This window comes from Lactuca saligna, chromosome 5, assembly GCF_052625555.1.
Source record: "Lactuca saligna cultivar CGN05327 chromosome 5, ASM5262555v1, whole genome shotgun sequence".
In the NCBI taxonomy this organism is placed as follows: Eukaryota; Viridiplantae; Streptophyta; class Magnoliopsida; order Asterales; family Asteraceae; genus Lactuca; species Lactuca saligna.
In genome coordinates this window covers 238,890,462-238,910,342 of record NC_136421.1, presented here as the reverse complement: position 1 = coordinate 238,910,342, position 19,881 = coordinate 238,890,462, and the positions used below count along the sequence as shown (strand labels likewise).

The following is a 19,881-nucleotide window of genomic DNA, read 5'->3' as shown; positions in this document are numbered from 1 at the left end:
ATTTTAAAGTAAAACTACATTAGGAAAAAGTCATATATATGTAAAATTAAACAACCAAAAGTACAAAAATAACACTATGATCAGGCTTCTAACCAATACACAATAGTTCTATTAGACAATAATAATATATCTGAAATCAAATAAGCATAAAAATATAAACAAGATATTTTCAGTTGTAAAAAAGTCAACTCTGACCAAAAATAGTTGTATTGGCTTTTAATAAAAAAAACTACAAGACTACCTACCTACCACCTTTTACAAAACACCATATATAAATAAATGATTTGATGAAAACACTGCAAAACAAGAACTAAAATGATGTGTTGATTGCTCTTAAAGATCATACATTCTAAAACTCTTTTTACATTTCTAACTACATAGCAGTATAAAATGAGGCAAATAAATAGATACTTACTACGGATAATCATGTGGCTACTAGAAAAAAATAAAAAATAAAAAGTAGCAATGCTATGAATGTGACATAAATTCAAAAGACAGAAACTAAATATCCATAAGTAAACAATAACACAAGTAAGTAATAAAAAAGCAAGTGCTGGCAAGAAAACTTGTCACCAAAAGTAAAATTTCAAAACAAAGAAAACCATAACTTATGTCCTTGACACAAGAGAGTTTATGAACATAAAACATATTTAAAATCAAATCAGATAATTAACTCATCAAAGATATAAATATATTTCATTAACTTGAGTAAACAATTAAATAATTTATTTACAAAATAGAACAGGTAAATACATCAATCAAAACAGGTATACAATTTACAAATTAAAAGTAACAGATAGAATGTAAGAAACAGGAAACACAAACCTGCCCATATTATACTTGATCAAGTGGCTTCTGAAACTGATTTTTCTAAAACAAATATTATCAACTACTGAAAACAAATAAACCATCAACAGAGCATACAAAAATGTAAGGAATAAAATACATTTCAAAACCTATCATAAACATAGATATGCTGTACAATGCTTTTATTGGTAGGTTGTCAATGTAAAATGTCTTGATAAAAAATATCTGAATGTTGTAACACAAACAAAACATAATACTGCAATGGGTTGATTTTACAAGACAAATGTGCTGTGATTTCAAGATTTTTAGATAAGAAAAAAAATATAAAGATTTTTTACAGTAAAATGTCTTGATAAGAAATTTTTTGAAATTACCAATGTTGTAGTCAAAATTAAAAAAAAAAAAAAACTAATATTTGCAATGTTATAATTGGGGTTGATTTTCACGATAAAAGACCTTGGTAAGAAATTTTTGAAGTAGAAAGAAAACTGAAAAATCAAATGCTATAATTGGATTAAATTTTCAAAGACAACTAAAAATACAATGCTTGTAGCTTATAATAAAAAAATTAAAAGAACAATGCTATAAATTGTTGATTTTTCAAACAAAAATGCCATGGTAAGAAATTTTTTGACATTTACAATGTTGTAACAAAAAGAAAACCGAAAAGTGTAGTCCTATATTGAAGAATGCAATGCTATAAATCGTAGATTTTCAAGTAACATAAAGAAAATTGAAAAGTGCAATGCTATAAAGGGGTTGATTTTTTCAATGGTAAATATGCTTATAATTATAATAAAACTGAAAATGCAATGCAATAATTCATAGATTTTTCAATGTTGTAGTAGAAAGAAACATACTGAAAGTGCAATGCTAAAGTGAGGTTGATTTTTCGACAGGATATGTGCTTAAAATATAAAAAGTGAAAGTACAATGCTCTGCCTGATAGATTTTTCAAAGTAAAATGACTTGATAATGAAATTTTTTGAATGTTTTAATGTTGTAACATACAGAAAAAACTAATGCTATAAATGAGTTGAGTTTTCTAGGGGAAATGTCCTTATAAGAAAAAAAAAACTGTAAATACAATGCTAAAATTGTTAGATTTTTCAAAGTAAAATGCCTTGGACATAAAAAAAATTTGACAAGTTAAAATAAAATGACAAATGGGTTGATTTTTCAAAGAGACTTTTTAACAAAATAACAATGTTGTAAAAGAAAAAAAAAACTAAAAAAGTACGAAGCTTTTAATTGCGATGATTTTCCAAAGGGAAATGTGATTTTAATAAGAAAATTGGAAGTAACATTGTTGTTACAAAAAAGTCCAAAAAAGTGCAATGTCATAATTGGGTTGATCTTTAAAGAGAAAATATAAACAGAATCTAAAATGCATAGATATGAAATGCTAATCATTGTAAACTACCATAGAAAAACAGGAATCAAGAAGACCAAAGAAAATATAAAGATGTTTAGTAGAAATTAAGAAAATACCTGGAATAAGACCTGAAAGTGTTTTGGTGTCTCTCAGAAAACTTGGAGCATAAGAAAGATTCAGTATCTCCACTGTAATTAACTGACAACACACAACAAAATACACAGAAAGCTTAGTATCACTCTCAATTCTATCTTATTCTTACATTGTCACTGAGAATGATCAAATTAGAAAAGATTGAAAATAGATGAACTGAAAAAGAATGCTCACATCTCAACTTAAGTGTCAAAAGCCTTCAGTTTCACCTTCAAATTGGTGCCTGTTATAGATAATCAAAAAAGAAAATAACAAAAGATTAACTTGACCTTAAAACAGCATACAATCTTCTTCCTGATCCTGTAAACGGGCTGAATTTTGGTTCCTTTGGTTGCAAAAGGGTAAAATGAAAAAAAAAAAGGAATGGTAATTGCTCACATATAAAATTATGGGTAAGTTGTAGTTAAATACCAATGTACTTTACTGTTTTTAAAAATAATATATTACAAAAGTGCAATGTCAATTTTGTTATCAAAGTGAAGGTAGGTTGTGACTACAGGTAAAAATATATGAAAAGGTTGCTTTTTATAAATAAAGAAATATAAGTATGTTGCAATTATGGGAAAAAGTAAATATGTACATTGCTATTATGCATAAAAAATGAAGTACAACGCCTAAATTGATGAAAAAAATGAGTATAGCATGTTGTTTACCTCACAATCGGTTTCAATGATGCTTATTGAATTTGAAGGGTTTGATTCAATTATATCAATGTAGAATTTATTGTTGTTATATCCCACCATAATGTTATCTCCTGTCATGTTGTTAAACAAGACAAGTTCTCTAATCTGCATTGAAAACAGGAATGGAATCTGTCAATGAAAATAAGAATTTCAGGGAATCGGAATTGTAATTTGTCAAATTTTTGGTTTTGTATTATTCTTCAATTTAGGGTTGCAAATAGGAGGGAATGGAGGCTTAAAATTGGGATTGAAGTGGAGTAGTAATGTAGTATAGGTATTAGTTACTTAGTTTTTCTTTTTGAGATTCTAAGTTCAGTACTTATCTACCCATTTATCCTACTTTTAACTTTGTCATTCCATTCCAACAAAAATGAAGTGCTCGAAAAGAAAGAGAATTATGGTAGCTTTTGAACCCAATGCTGATATTTCTCAAACTCAAGATTGCTTAACAAAGTCCACCATTCGTTTGTTTGACATCAAAACTCAAGAATGCAAACAGAAGACCAAAAAGTAAACATAAACCAGGTAACAACAAGAACACCACAACTTACCATTGTACTCTTCTTGAGAGACCAATCCTACAACCTATGTGAAAAACGAAATCTTAAAGTAAGAAGAGCAACATGCAGAAAGGATTTTTTTTTTTTTTTTTTAAAAAGAAACATATGCACACTAATTTAACCAATTAAGGGCTTTTTTTATAACAAAAATAAGCCAATTAAGGGCTCTTTTATAACAAAAAAAAATTAATAAAGCATAAAATGATTAATGACTTACTAATTAAGGGCTCTTCTTATAACAAAGAAAATTGGAACTCTCCTATATCTGCAAAGTTAAGAAACACCACCTATGTTATCAAAAAAAAAAAATCAAAAGTGAGTCTTGATAAATACCAATAATAAATAAATTAAAAGTGAGTAATTGGACAAATAAAATAAATAAATAAAGTGACGAACCTGCCAAAAATGGTGTAAGTTTTGAATTGACAGCTTTTTGCATTTCAGATGTATGATAAATTTAAAACAATAACTATTTGAGTAATAATAAATGGAAAATATAAAAGTAGCCCAAGTGGGTGAGGGATATTTTAAAGTAAAACTAAATTAGGAAAAAGTCATATATATGTAGAATTAAACAACCAAAAGTACAAAAATAACACTATGATCAAGCTTATAACCAAGACACAATAGTTGTATTAGACAATAATAATATATCTGAAATCAAATAAGCATTAGTAACTAATAAATGCTTATGGACAAAGACAGAAACCATAAAAATAAGAAATAACAATCCTAAATTGGGAAAGCCTTCAAGAGATTGTGTTTATTCTAAGAAAACTAAAAGTACAATGCTTTAAATTGTAGCTTATAATAAGAAAATTAAGAGAACACTACTATAATTGGTAAATTTTTCAAACTAAAATGCCATGGTAAGAATTTTTTTGGCATTTACATTGTTGTACTAAACATTGCAATGTTTTAATTTGGATGACTTTTATTAAAAGGAAATGTTTTTAATAAAAAAACTGAAGGTACAATGCTATAATTGGTAAAGTAAAATGTCTGGAAATGTAAAAAATTTATATATTTTTTGATAAAATGTCTTGATAAAAGAATATTTTAGTGTAGATATGGTGTAACTGAAAAAAACTAAACTAAAAAAATGCAAGGCTTTATTTGGGATGATTTTTCTAAGGGAAATGTGTAGATATTGGTAACATTCAAAGTAAAATGCCAGTAAAAGATGTAAAGATTTTCTAAAAAATTGCAATGTCATAATTGGGTTGATCTTTAAAGAGAAAATGCTTTTTATAAAAAACAGAAAGTATAATGCTTTAATCTAAAATGTGTAGATATGAAATGCTAATCAATGTAAAGTAGCACACAAAAACAAGAATATACATAGAACAAGAATGAAGAAGACACAAGAAAATATAAAGATGTTTAGTAGAACAGAGCATACCTGAAAGTATTTTGATCAGGTGGCTATTTGAATCTACCACTAGACCTGGTAATAAACTGAGGGGAAAAAAAATCAAAAGTGAGTCTTGATAAATACCAATATTAAATAAATTAAAAGTAAGTAATTTGACCAATAAAATAAATAAATAAAGTGACGAACCTACCAAAAATGGTGTAAGTTTTGAATTGACAACTTTTTTCATTTCAGATGTATGATAGATTTAAATCAATAACTATTAAAATAATATTAAATAGAAAATATAAAAGTAGCCCAAGTGGGTGACAGATATTTTTAAGTAAACTAATTTAAAAAAAGTCATATATATATATATATATATATATATATATATATATATATATATATATATATATATATGTAAAATTAAACAACCAAAACTACAAAAATAACACTATGATCAAGCTTATAACCAAGTCTTTATAAAAGAATATTGTATACATGTTGTAACAGTAAAAATTAAATAAATAAATAAATAAAACCTACAACGCTTTAATTGATTTTTCAAAAGAAATGTGTTTTTAATGCTATAATTGATAAACTTTTCAAAAGAATATGCCTAGATAAATACAAAATGTAAAGATGTTATTTAAACATTTTTTGATAAAATAATATTTGCAAGTAAAAAAAAAACGCAATAATTTAAATGGGATAATTTTACAAACGAAATGTGCTTTTAATAAGAAAACTGAAAGTATAATGCTATAATTGCTAAAAAATTTAAAGTAAAATTCCTAAATAGTTAAAAATGTGAAGATTTTTGTAAAAAAAGGTCTTGATAAAAGAATATTTGAAAGTAAAAATGTTGTAATAATAAACAAATAAATGCAATGCTTTAATTGCAATGAAATTTCAAAAGACATGTGTTTTTAATAAGAACATTGAATATACAATGCTAAAATTGGTAAACTTCTCAAAAGAAGATGCCTAGATAAATAAAATTATGTAATGATTTTCATAAAAGATGTTTTGATAAACAAATATTTGAAAGTAAAAATGATGTGATAATAAAAAAAAAACTAAAAAATGCAATGCTTTACTTGGGATAGTTTGTCAAAAGAACAGTGTTTTTAATAAGAAACCCGAAAGTACAATGTTATAATTGCTAAATTTTTCAAAGTAAAATGCCTAGAGAAGTAAAAAAAATGTAGAGATTTTTGTAAAAAATGTCTTGACAAAAAAAAATGCGATAATTGCTAAAAAAAATTCAAATGAATTGCCTAAATAAGTTTAAATTTGTGAAGAATTTTGTAAAAAAGTCTTGATAAAAAATATTTGAAAGTAAAAATGTTGTAATAATAAATAAATAAATAAAACTACAAAAATGCAATGCTTTAATTGAGATGATTTTTCAAAAGAAATGAGTTTTTAATAAGAAAATCGAATCTACAATGCTATAAGTGCTAAATTTTTCAAAAGAAAAATACCTAGATAAATAAAAATATGTAAAGATTTTTATGAAAAAATGTTTTGATAAACGAATATATGTAAGTAAAAATGATCTAATAGTAAAAAAACTAAAAAAAACGGAATGCTTTAATTGGGATAAGTTTTCAAAAGAAAAATGCTTTTAATAAAAAAACTCGAAAGTACAATGGTATATAATTGCTAAAATTTTTAAAGTAAAATACCCTAAGAAGTTAAAAATGTGAAGATTTTTGTAAAAGAATTCTTGATAAAAGAATATGTGATAGTAAAAATGTTGTAATATTAAATGTAAGGATTTTTGTAAAAAATGCCTTGATAAGAAAAAAATGTAAAAATTTATATAAAAAATGTCTTTGCTAAAAAAAATATTTGAAAGTATAAGTACAATGCTTTACTTGGTAAATTTTTTAAAGTAAAAAACCTTATGAAGTTAAAAATGTGAACAATTTTGTAAAAAAATTCTTGATAAAATAATATTTGATAGTAAAAATGTTGTAATAATAAATGCAAATACTTGTGTAAAAAGTGCCTAGATAAGTAAAAAAAATGTAAAGATTTATATAAAAAATGTCTTGATAAAAGAATATTTGAAAGTAAAAATGTTGTAATAAAAAAAACGCAATGCTTTAATTGATAGGATTTTTCAAAATAAGTGTGTTTTTGATAAGAAAATTGAAAATACAGTGTTATAATTGGTAAATTTTTCAAAATAAAATACTTAGATAAGTAAAAAATGTAGAGATTTATATAAAAAAATGTTTTGATAAAAGAATATTTGAAAGTAAAAATGTTGTAATAGAAAAAAAAAACTAAAAAAAATGCAATACATTAATTGGGATGAATTTTTCAAACGACGTGTGCTTTTAATAAGAAAATTGAAAATACAGTGTTATAATTGGTAAAATTTTCAAAGTAAAATGTTTTGATAAGTATAAAATGTAGAGATTTGTATAAAAAAATGTCCTGATACACGAATATTTGAAAGTAAAAATGCTGTGAAAAAAAAATGCAATACTTTAACTAAAATGATTTTTTTCAAATAAAATGTGCTTTTAATAAGAAAGTTGAAAGTACAATGCTATATTTGGTAAAATTTTCAAATTAAAATGTCTACATAAGTAAAAAATGTAGAGATTTTTATAAAAAAACGTCTTGATAAAAGAGTGTTTGAAAGTAAAAATGTTGTAATAGTACAAAAAATTAAAAAAAATGCAATGGTTTAATTGGGATGATTTTTCAAAAGAAATGTGCTTTTAATAGATAACTGAAAGTACAATGTTATGACTGGTAAACTTTTCAAAGTAAAATTCTTAGATTAGTAAAAATTTTAAAGATATATGTAAAAAATGTCTTGATAAAAGAATGTTTATAAAGTAAAAATGATGTAATAGGAAAAAAAAACTAAACATTACAATGTTTTAATTTGGAAGAATTTTATTAAAAGGAAATGTTTTTAATAAGAAAACTGAATGTACAATGCTATAATTGGTAAAATAAAATGTCTGGAAATGTAAAACATTAATATATTTTTTGATAAAATGTCTTGATAAAAGAATATTTGAGTGTAGATATGGTGTAACTAAAAAAATAAACTAAAAAAATGCAATTATTTGGGATGATTTTTTCCAAGGGAAATGTGCTTTTGGAATGAGAATTGAAAGTAAGTTACAATATTGGTAACATTAAAAGTAAAATGTCAGCAAAATAAGAAATTCAGGGAATCCGAATTGTAATCTGTCATGTTTTTGGTTTCGTAATATTCTTCAATTTAGGGTTGCAAATAAGAGGGAATGTAGGCTAAAATTTGGGATTGTAGTGGAGTAGTATAGCCTTATTGGTATTAATTATTTAGTTTATCTTTTTTAGATTCTAAGTTCAGTAATTATCTACTCATTTATCTCACTTTTTACTTTTTACATACCATATTGACTCTTCTGGCGAGATCAATCCTGCAACCTATGTGAAAAATGAAATCAATAAGTAGAGCAACATGCATAAAGGATAAAAAAAAAGAGGAACATATGCACACTGATTAAACCAATTAAGGGCTTTTTTATAACAAAAATAAACCAAATAAGGGCTCTTTTATAACAAAAAAAAATAATGGTGCATAAAATGATTAATGACTTACTAATTAAGGGCTTTTTTATAACAAAGAAAATTGGAACTCTCCTATATCTGCAAAGTTAAGAAAGACCACCTATGTTATCAAAAAAAATCTGTAAATAAACTAAAAATGATGATGAACCTAATCTGCCATTGATGCTGCAAATTTTGATCAGGTGGCTATTTGAATCTGCCACTAGACTTGGTAATAAATTGAGGGAAAAAAAATCAAAAGTGAGTATTGATAAATACCAATATTAAATAAATTAAAAGTAAGTAATTTGACCTATAAAATAAATAAATAAGGTGACGAACCTGCCAAGTGGGTGACGGATATTTTTAAGAAAAACTACATTAAAGAAAGTCATATATATATATATATATATATATATATATATATATATATATATATATATATATATATGTATAATTAAACAACCAAAAGTACAAAAATAACACTATGATCAAGCTTATAACCAAGTCTTTATAAAAGAATATTGTATACATGTTGTAACAGTAAAAAAAATAAAAAATAAATAAATAAACCTACAACGCTTTAATTGAAATGATTTTTCAAAAGAAATGTGTTTTTAATGCTGTAATTGCTAAATTTTTCAAAATAAAATGCCTAGAGAAGTAAAAAATGTAGAGATTTTTGTAAAAAATGTCTTGAAAAAAGAATGCGATAATTGCTAAAAAAAAAATTAAAATGAAATTGCCTAAATAAGTTTAAAATGTGAAGAATTTTGTAAAAAAGTCTTGATAAAAAAATATTTGAAAGTAAAAATGTTGTAATAATAAATAAATAAATAAAACTACAAAAATGCAATGCTTTAATTGAGATGATTTTTCAAAAGAAATGCGTTTTTAATAAGAAAATCGAATCTACAATGCTATAAGTGCTAAATTTTTCAAAAGAAAAATACCTAGATAAATAAAAATATGTAAAGATTTTTATGAAAAAATGTTTTGATAAACGAATATTTGTAAGTAAAAATGATCTAATAGTAAAAAAACTAAAAAAAAAAAAACGGAATGCTTTAATTGGGATAAGTTTTCAAAAGAAAAATGTTTTTAATAAAAAAACTCGAAAGCACAATGGTATATAATTGCTAAAAAATTTAAAGTAAAATACCCTAAGAAACTAAAAATGTGAAGATTTTTGTAAAAGAATTCTTGATAAAACAATATGTGATAGTAAAAATGTTGTAATATTAAATGTAAGGATTTTTGTAAAAAATGCCTTGATAAGAAAAAATGTAAAAATTTATATAAAAAATGTCTTTGCTAAAAAAATATTTGAAAGTAAAAATGTTGTAATATGAAAAAAAAAAAAAAAAAAAAAAAAAAAAAACTAAAAGAATGCAATGCATTAATTGGGATGGTTTTTTTCAAACAAAATGTGCTTTTAATAAGAAAATGAACTATAATTGATATTTTTTCAAAGTAAAGTGCCTAGATAAGTAGAAAATGTAAAGATTTTCGTAAAAAATGTATTGATAAAAGATATCTGCAAGTAAAGATGATATAATAATTAAAAAAACAAAAACAAATCTAATGCTTTAACTCGGATGATTTTTCAAACAAAATGTGCCTTTAATTACAAAACTAAAAGTACAATGCTCTACTTGGTAAATTTTTTAAAGTAAAAAACCTTATGAAGTTAAAAATGTGAACAATTTTGTAAAAAAATTCTTGATAAAATAATATTTGATAGTAAAAATGTTGTAATAATAAATGCAAATACTTGTGTAAAAAATGCCTAGATAAGTAAAAAAAATGTAAAGATTTATATAAAAAATGTCTTGATAAAAGAATATTTGAAAGTAAAAATGTTGTAATAAAAAAAACGCAATGCTTTAATTGACAGGATTTTTCAAAATAAATGTGTTTTTGATAAAAAAATTAAAAATACAGTGTTATAATTGGTAAATTTTTCAAAATAAAATGCTTAGATAAGTAAAATATGTAGAGATTTATATAAAAAAATGTCTTGATAAAACTATATTTGAAAGTAAAAATGTTGTAATAGAAAAATAACTGAAAAAATGCACTACTTTAATTGGGATGAATTTTTCAAACGAAATGTGCTTTTAATAAGAAAATTGAAAATACAGTGTTATAATTAGTAAAATTTTCAAAGTAAAATGCTTAGATAAGTATAAAATGTAGAGATTTGTATAAAAAAAATGTCCTGATACACGAATATTTGAAAGTATAAATGTTGTGATAGAAAAAAAAAACTAAAAAAATGCAATACTTTAACTAAAATGATTTTTTCAAATAAAATGTGCTTTTAATAAGAAAGTTGAAAGTACAATGCTATATTTGGTAAAATTTTCAAATTAAAATGTCTACATAAGTAAAAAATGTAGAGATTTTTATAAAAAAAAACATCTTGATAAAAGAGTGTTTGAAAGTAAAAATGTTGTAATAGTACAAAAAATTAAAAAAAAAATGCAATGGTTTAATTGGGATGATTTTTCAAAAGAAATGTGCTTTTAATAGATAACTGAAAGCACAATGTTATGACTGGTAAACTTTTCAAAGTAAAATTCTTAGATTAGTAAAAATTTTAAAGATATATGTAAAAAATGTCTTGATAAAAGAATGTTTATAAAGTAAAAATGATGTAATAGGAAAAAAAAACTAAACATTACAATGTTTTAATTTGGAAGAATTTTATTAAAAGGAAATGTTTTTAATAAGAAAACTGAATGTACAATGCTATAATTGGTAAAATAAAATGTCTGGAAATGTAAAACATTAATATATTTTTTGATAAAATGTCTTGATAAAAGAATATTTGAGTGTAGATATGGTGTAACTAAAAAAATAAACTAAAAAAATGCAATTATTTGGGATGATTTTTTCCAAGGGAAATGTGCTTTTGGAATGAGAATTGAAAGTAAGTTACAATATTGGTAACATTCAAAGTAAAATGCCAGTAAAAGATGTAAAGATTTTCTAAAAAATTACAATGTCATAATTGGGTTGATCTTTAAATAGAAAATGCTTTTTATAAAAGAACAGAAAGTATAATGCTTTAATCTAAAATGTGTAGATATGAAATGCTAATCAATGTAAACTAGCACACAAAGACAAGAATATAAATAGAACAAGAATGAACAAGACACAATAAAATATAAAGATGTTTAGTAGAACAGAGCATACCTGGAATAAGACATGAAAGTATTTTGCTATCTCTCAGTAAACTTGGAGCATAAGGAAGATTCAGTATCTCCAATATAACTGACAACAACTAACAACACACAACAAAATATACAAAAGTTTAGTATCACTCTCAATTCTATCTTACAATGTCAATATTGAATTTATTCAAATTGGAAAAGATTGAAAACAACAGAACATACCCAGCACTAAAAAATAATGCCCAAATCTCAACTTAAATATCAGAAGCCTTGGAGTTTCATCTTCAAATAATTGGTTCCTGTTATATAGAAAAAAAATTAACAAAATAAGAAATTCAGGGAATCCGAATTGTAATATGTCATGTTTTTGGTTTCGTAATATTCTTCAATTTAGGGTTGCAAATAGGAGGGAATGTAGGCTAAAATTTGGGATTGTAGTGGAGTAGTATAATCTTATTGGTATTAGTTACTTAGTTTATCTTTTTTAGATTCTAAGTTCAGTAATTATCAACTCATTTATCCCACTTTTTACTTTTTACTTACCATATTGACTCTTCTGGCGAGATCAATCCTGCAACCTATGTGAAAAATGAAATCAATAAGTAGAGCAACATGCATAAAGGATAAAAAAAAGAGGAACATATGCACACTGATTAAACCAATTAAGGGCTTTTTTATAACAAAAATAAACCAAATAAGGGCTCTTTTATAACAAAAAAAAATAATGGTGCATAAAATGATTAATGACTTACTAATTAAGGGCTTTTTTATAACAAAGAAAATTGGAACTCTCCTATATCTGCAAAGTTAAGAAAGACCACCTATGTTATCAAAAAAAAAATCTGTAAATAAACTAAAAATGATGATGAACCTAATCTGCCATTGATGCTGCAAATTTTGATCAGGTGGCTATTTGAATCTGCCACTAGACTTGGTAATAAACTGAGGGGAAAAAAATCAAAAGTGAGTCTTGATAAATACCAATATTAAATAAATTAAAAGTAAGTAATTTGACCAATAAAATAAATAAATAAAGTGACGAACCTGCCAAAAATGGTGTAAGTTTTGAATTGACAGCTTTTTGCATTTCAGATGTATGATAGATTTAAAACAATAACTATTTAAATAATATTAAATGGAAAATATAAAAGTAGCCTAAGTGGGTGATGGATATTTTAAAGTAAAACCACATTAGGAAAAAGTCATATATATATATATATATATATATATATATATATATATATATATATATATATATATATAAAATTAAACAACCAAAAGTACAAAAATAACACTATGATCAAGCTTATAACCAAGTCTTTATAAAAGAATATTGTATACATGTTGAAAAAGTAAAAAAAATAAAAAACCTACAACACTTTAATTGAAATGATTTTTAAAAAGAAATGTGTTTTTAATGCTATAACTGAAAAACTTTTCAAAAGACGATGCCTAGATAAATACAAAAAATGTAAAGATGTTTTTTAAACATTTTTTGATAAAATAATATTTGCAAGTAAAAAAACGCAATAATTTAAATGGGATAATTTTACAAAAGAAATGTGCTTTTAATAAGAAAAGTGAAAGTATAATGCTATAATTGCTAAAAAATTTGAAGTAAAATTCCTAAATAGTTGAAAATGTGAAGATTTTTGTAAAAAAAGGTCTTGATAAAAGAAGATTTGAAAGTAAAAATGTTGTAATAATAAACAAATAAATGCAATGAAATTTCAAAAGACATGTGTTTTTAATAAAAACATTGAATGTGCAATGTTAAAATTGGTAAACTTTTCAAAAGAAGATGCCTAGATAAATATAATTATGTAATGATTTTCATAAAAGATGTTTTGATAAACAAATATTTGAAAGTAAAAATGATGTGATAATAAAAAAAACTAAAAAATGCAATGCTTTACTTGGGATGATTTTTTCAAACAAAATGTGCTTTTAATAAGAAAATAAAAAATACAATGCTATAATTGGTAAATTTTCAAAGTAAAGTGCCTAGATAAGTAAAAAATGTAAAGATTTTTGTAAAAAAATGTCTTGATAAAAAATATTTGCAAGTAAAGATGATCTAATAATTTAAAAAAAAAAAAACAAAAACAAAATCCAATGCTTTAACTCGGATGATTTTTCAAACAAAATGTGCCTTTAATTACAAAACTAAAAGTACAATACTTTACTTGGTAAAATTTTTAAAGTAAAAAACTTTATGAAGTTAAAAATGTGAACAATTTTGAAAAAAAAAATCTTTATAAAATAATATTTGATAGTAAAGATGTTGTAATAATAAGTGCAAATATTTGTGTTAAAAATGCCTAGATAAGTAAAAAAATGTAAAGATTTATATAAAAAATGTCTTGATAAAAGAATATTTGAAAGTAAAAATGTTGTAATAAAAAACAACTAAAAAAAATGCAATGCTTTAATTGAGAGGATTTTTCAAAAGAAATGTGTTTTTAATAGGAAAATTGAAAATACAGTGTTATAATTGGTAAATTTTTGAAAATAAAATGCTTAGATAAGTAAAAAGTGTAGAGATTTATATAAAAAATGTCTTGATAAAAGAATACTTTAAAGTAAAAATGTTGTAATAATAAATGCAAATACTTGTGTAAAATATGCCTAGATAAGTACAAAAATGTAAAGATTTATATAAAAAATGTCTTGATAAAAGAAGACTTGAAAGTAAAAATGTTGTAATAAAAAAAACTAAAAAAAAATGCAGTGCTTTAATTGAGAGGATTTTTCAAAAGAAATGTGTTTTTAATAAGAAAATTGAAAATACAGTGTTATAATTGGTAAATTTTTCAAAATAAAATGCTTATATGAGTAAAAAATGTAGAGATTTATATAAAAAAATGTCTTGTTAAAAGAATATTTGAAAGTAAAAATGTTGTAATAGAAAACAAAACTAAAAAATGCAATACTTTAATTGGGATGAATTTTTCAAACGAAATGTGCTTTTAATAAGAAAATTGAAAATACAGTGTTATAATTGGTAAAATTTTCTTAGTAAAATGCTTAGATAAGTATAAAATGTAGAGATTTGTATAAAAATATGTCTTGATACACAAATATTTGAAAGTAAAAATGTTGTGATAGAAAAAAAAAAAAACTAAAAAAAATGCAATACTTTAATTGAAATGATTTTTTCAAATAAAATGTGCTTTTAATAAGAAAGTTGAAAGTACAATGCTATATTTGGTAAAATTTTCAAAGTAAAATGCCTACATAAGTAAAAAATGTTGAGATTTTTTTTAAAATGTCTTGATAAAAGAGTATTTGAAAGTAAAAATGTTGTAATAGTACAAATTTTTTTTTAAAAATGCAATGCTTTAATTGGGATGATTTTTCAAAAGAAATGTGCTTTTAATAAGATAAATGAAAGTACAATGCTATAACTAGTAAACTTTTCAAAGTAAAATTCTTAGATTAGTAAAAAATATAAAGACATTTGTAAAAAAATGTCTTGATAAAAGAATGTTTATAAAGTAAAAATGATGTAATAGGGAAAAAAAACACTAAACATTGCAATGTTTTAATTTGGATGACTTTTATTAAAAGGAAATGTTTTTAATAAGAAAACTGAAGGTACAATGCTATAATTGGTAAAGTAAAATGTCTGGAAATGTAAAAAAATTTATAGATTTTTTGATAAAATGTCTTGATAAAAGAATATTTGAGTGTAGATATGGTGTAACTGAAAAAAATAAACTAAAAAAATGCAATGCTTTATTTGGGATGATTTTCCTAATGGAAATGTGCTTTGGAATGAGAATTGAAAGTAAGTTACAATATTGGTAACATTCAAAGTAAAATGCCAATAAAAGATGTAAATATTTTCTAAAAAATTACAATGTCATAATTGGGTTGATCTTTAAAGAGAAAATGCTTTTTATAAAAACAGAAAGTATAATGCTTTAATCTAAAATGTGTAGATATGAAATGCTAATCAATGTAAAGTAGCACACGAAACCAAGAATATACATAGAGCAAGAATGATGAAGACACAAGAATATATAAAGATGTTTAGTAGAACAGAGCATACCTGAAAGTGTTTTGCTATCTCTCAGTAAACTTGGAGCATAAGGAAGTTTCAGTATCTCCACTATAACTGAAAACAACCAACAACAAACAACAAAATATACAAAAGTTTAGTATCACTCTCAGTTCTATCTTACAATGTCAATGGTGAGTTTATTCAAATTGGAAAAGATTGAAAACAGCAGAACATACCCATCACTAAAAAAGAATGCCCAAATCTCAACTTAAATATCAAAAGCCTTGGAGTTTCATCTTCAAATAATTGGTGCCTGTAATACAGAAATTTTTTATAACAAAATAAGAAATTCAGGGAATCGGAATTGTAATCTGTCATGTTTTTGGTTTCGTAATATTCTTCAATTTTGGGTTGCAAATAAGAGGGAATGTAGGCTAAAATTTGGGATTGTAGTGGAGTAGTATAGTCTTATTGGTATTAGTTACTTAGTTTATCTTTTTTAGATTCTAAGTTCAGTAATTATCTACTCATTTATCCCACTTTTTACTTTGTCATTCAATTCCAACAAAAATGAAGTGCTCCAAAAGAAAGAGAATTATGGAAGCTTTTGAACCCAATCCTGATATTTCTCAAACTCAAGATTGTTTAACAAAGTCCACCATTCGTTTGTTTGACATCAAAACTCAAGAATGCAAACAGAAGACCAAAAACTAAACATAACCAGGTGACAACAAGAGCACTACAACTTACCATATTGACTCTTCTAACGAGATCAATCCTGCAACCTATCTGTAAAACGAAATTAATAAGTAGAGCAACACACAGAAAGAATAAAAAAAGAACAGATGCCCACTACAAAACCACAAATTCAAAATCGAAATCGTTATTTTATTTTGGTGATCGATTTTTCACACTAAATCAAAGTGCATAGCTAAAATCGGAGTAGATCGATTCAAAATCTAAGATTACGCACACATTAACATCATATGATTAACTACCAAAAGAAAAGGAGGAAGAAACAGTGTTACCGAATAAACAAGTGTGAAGAGTTCGAATTTTTGCAGGAGAACTGGAGAGCGGAAAGGCTTGGGGAAAGAGAAACTGTGGTTGGAGTTGGATAGAATTAGGTTTTGGGGGATGACACAAATGCGTCGGGGTCGTAATGTGGATCGGACATTTCCTAAACCAAAACCAGAAGAAGTCGGTTGATTGATTATTTCGTTTCTATTGATTTGGTTTAGATAAAGGAATACCTGAAGAAAAAATAGACGAGCACCAAGAACGCTTGCTCTCCGACATCATCGTCTGAACCACTGTCGCCAATTTCTAGAGATTAGTTTTGTTTCAGAAGTGGCATTGTTTATTGGAACTGGAGAAAACCACTCAAATCAAGTGTTCCTTTCACAACCCAAGAACCTACAATGGAAATCAACATATAGTGTGTTTAAAACCTATAGAAACGCATATGTATTTTGGATCTAGAGAAAGAAAAGAGACGAAACACGAGAGATCAGAGGGAAGAAGAAATATGAACATTTCATGAGCCTGGCGCTCTTTTGTAGCCAAAGAAAGATCAGATTTTAATTAAGAATCTTAAAAGCATTAAATAACTTGAAAATATGGAAACTTTACTTAAATCGACATTTCCAATTTTAGTCAAACGAACAGTTTATGAAAGATCATAGTTTTAATTAAGAATCTTAACGCATTAAATAACATGAAAAAATGAAAAGTTTAGTTAAACCCACATTCCAAATTTTGCATCTATGAAAATATGGAAAGTTTAGTTAAACCCACATTCCAAATTTTGCATCTATTTCGTATTATTAACCTGCCAAATTGCTCTCATGAGTATCTTGGGGATCTATTTTATTTTTTATATATAATCATACGGCCGTTCAAAAACAATTGTTTGAAACGTTTTATATTTACCAATAATCATTAACTTATTTATAATTTTTTTTATGTGGGTGTCATCAGCACACTAAAGTGGGTCTCATACAATTGAATATATCATTTTACCAAAGTGGGTCATATATCATTTTACCAAAGTTTTCTTTTCTTTTTTTAATTGAATAAAATGTAAATAATTAAAAAAAAAAAAAAACTTCATTAATTAAACAAAATACATGTTAAATTAAAAAAAAAAACATATTTATAAAAAAAAGAAATACATTTTAAAAAAAAAATTGAAACATAATTGAACAAGTCGTCTAATCATCATCGTTTGGCACGTCATCAAAATCATCATCTCAATCTCCTTCAAACATTTCTGATTCCTCGTCTGTATCCTCAAATAAGTTGTCTTCAACAAAATCGTCAACAATGGGTTTCCTTCGAGCATTGAAGACATGTTCCACCAAATCAGCATGAAGGTTATATTATCTAACCCGGTTGTACACTTACGTTATGTTCGCCATGTACGCCTCCGAACCAATACCAACTCCTTCAACAGTTGGTAAATTCTCATTCTCGTTGTAGCGGCAAATCGCCCTCCCCTCATCTTTTAAAATCATATTATGCAATATGATACATGTTGTTAATGTATCCCTCCATGAATACGTCAAAGATAACAGAGTGGTTATCTAAAGAACGACATAGCTAACGGTCGTTGCCCAGCATAAGTGTTAGGCCCGGGCCCACGCCCTCACGGCCTCGCGCTTAGACCCCAGCGCTCTAGCGCCAAGGTCCAACTCAGTATAAGAGGCTTTGGTCTATAACAAGTCAAAACAGTACCAATCGCTCCCCAGAAGCGATATTGATGAAATCAATTTTGATGGTGATGAACCACTTTTTTCAAGTTTCCTTAAAAGTAGTTCATGTAAAAAGAAGTCTGAGAATTTTGCCAACAATCGTTCAACCAATAGTAGAACTTCAATCTATGAAGAAAAAGTAAATGCTTTATTGGGTGTCATATCAACAAAAAGCACACAAACTTTTCCACAAACTAATCTCTCTACAACAATAGCAGATTGCATGACCGTTGTCATCAAGTTTCCTGCCTTCAATGATGCAACGTCTGGAAATTATAAGGTACTATTTTATATATTTACATAAGGTTAATAGTTTTAAAATGATTTAGGCTTAGACCTTTGGGACCTTGTAAGTAGGCTGAGAAAAGACCGTACGCCGAGCGTACCTTTCCATGTACGCTCAACGTACTTAAGAGACTGGAACACATAAGCCATGCATATATGCCCAGCGTACCAGGAGTATGCGCAGCGTACGTATGCAGATTCTAAAACCCTAAAATTTAGGGTTTGATCCCTATATAAAGAACCTTATGCCTTTGGTTCAACCTCTCTCTCACCCTTAGACATCAACCACAAAAAACCTAGAGTATTTTAGTGTTTCTTTAATGTTTGAAGGAGAAAGAAGTTTGAAGAAGGAGCAAGGATTCAAAAGGAACTTGTAGATCTAGGAGATTAGCACCATTTTCTGACTCACTTGAGGTATCAAGCTTCAAACTTGATCATTGCATGTTTAGATTTGATTTTTGGGTGTTTTATGTCACTTTTGGACTCCATTGTTGAGGATGCTTGAGTCTTGATAGTTCCAAAACATAAGAGTTGTCCTTTTGGGCTCTTAGAAGCACCTAGAGTAATAAAAATCAGACCTTGATGGTTAAGCCTCAACCATGCAAGTGTTTGAAGGTCACAAAGTTGGGTTAAGGACCAAAAATCATGTTTTGATCCAACCATGCATGCAAGCACATAAAGTTTGTGACTTTATAGACTAGGAAGCCTCAAAGGACCTGGATCTACATTCTGGATGTAAGGACTAAATGGATTAAGTCACAAATGAAGCCCCAAGGAAGCTGGCTAGTACATCGAGCGTACATCTCAGTACGCACCGCGTACTAGGTCAACTTCTCGTTATAGTCATGGCCAACATACACTGGGCGTACGTGTCAGGTATGCCGCGTGTACGCATGCAGAGTAGAGGACTTGGGCTTTTGGGTCTGGATAGTTGGGCCTCATGGCCCACTGTGGGGCAAAGTTTATGGGCCTAGAACTGAGATTTAGAGTATTGGCCCTTTTGGGCCATATTGGGCCACTTGAACTACTTATTTTGGGACTAAGGATTTGTTAGGTTTGTGAAAAGGCCCATTAGAAGAATTGGGCCTAATTTTGAAAATTGGGTCATTAGTGGGCTGGGAAAGACATGATGGAATTAGGCCTTGGATATGGCCTA

General features: G+C 26.1%; 1 protein-coding gene across 12 annotated transcripts; it reads right to left on the bottom strand.

The window, feature by feature from the left end:
* Positions 1 to 669: 669 nt before the first annotated feature.
* On the bottom strand, positions 670 to 17,249 carry LOC145046819 (uncharacterized). 12 transcript variants are annotated; one of them, XM_078995082.1, is made up of 21 exons: positions 17,222 to 17,249; positions 16,941 to 17,103; positions 16,716 to 16,867; positions 16,438 to 16,472; positions 15,924 to 16,000; positions 15,736 to 15,801; positions 12,553 to 12,623; positions 12,434 to 12,480; positions 12,225 to 12,259; positions 11,904 to 11,980; positions 11,704 to 11,791; positions 8,845 to 8,878; positions 8,672 to 8,730; positions 8,555 to 8,601; positions 8,345 to 8,379; positions 4,981 to 5,036; positions 3,796 to 3,843; positions 3,570 to 3,603; positions 2,989 to 3,123; positions 2,510 to 2,558; positions 670 to 2,380 (listed from the first exon to the last, which is right to left on the bottom strand). In XM_078995082.1, exons 2-7 carry the CDS (start codon positions 16,987 to 16,989, stop codon positions 12,607 to 12,609), a joined length of 396 nt encoding a protein of 131 aa, XP_078851208.1. In that variant the 5' UTR covers positions 16,990 to 17,103; positions 17,222 to 17,249; the 3' UTR covers positions 670 to 2,380; positions 2,510 to 2,558; positions 2,989 to 3,123; positions 3,570 to 3,603; positions 3,796 to 3,843; positions 4,981 to 5,036; positions 8,345 to 8,379; positions 8,555 to 8,601; positions 8,672 to 8,730; positions 8,845 to 8,878; positions 11,704 to 11,791; positions 11,904 to 11,980; positions 12,225 to 12,259; positions 12,434 to 12,480; positions 12,553 to 12,606. The 12 variants fall into 12 exon arrangements, 10 of the variants coding, with proteins under 10 accessions (XP_078851208.1, XP_078851210.1, XP_078851211.1 ...); XM_078995084.1 differs by lacking the exon at positions 17,222 to 17,249 and having other exon boundaries at positions 670 to 892; positions 2,299 to 2,380; positions 16,941 to 17,214; XM_078995085.1 differs by lacking the exon at positions 17,222 to 17,249 and having other exon boundaries at positions 12,434 to 12,502; positions 16,941 to 17,214.
* Between the last annotated feature and the right edge of the window lie 2,632 nt (positions 17,250 to 19,881).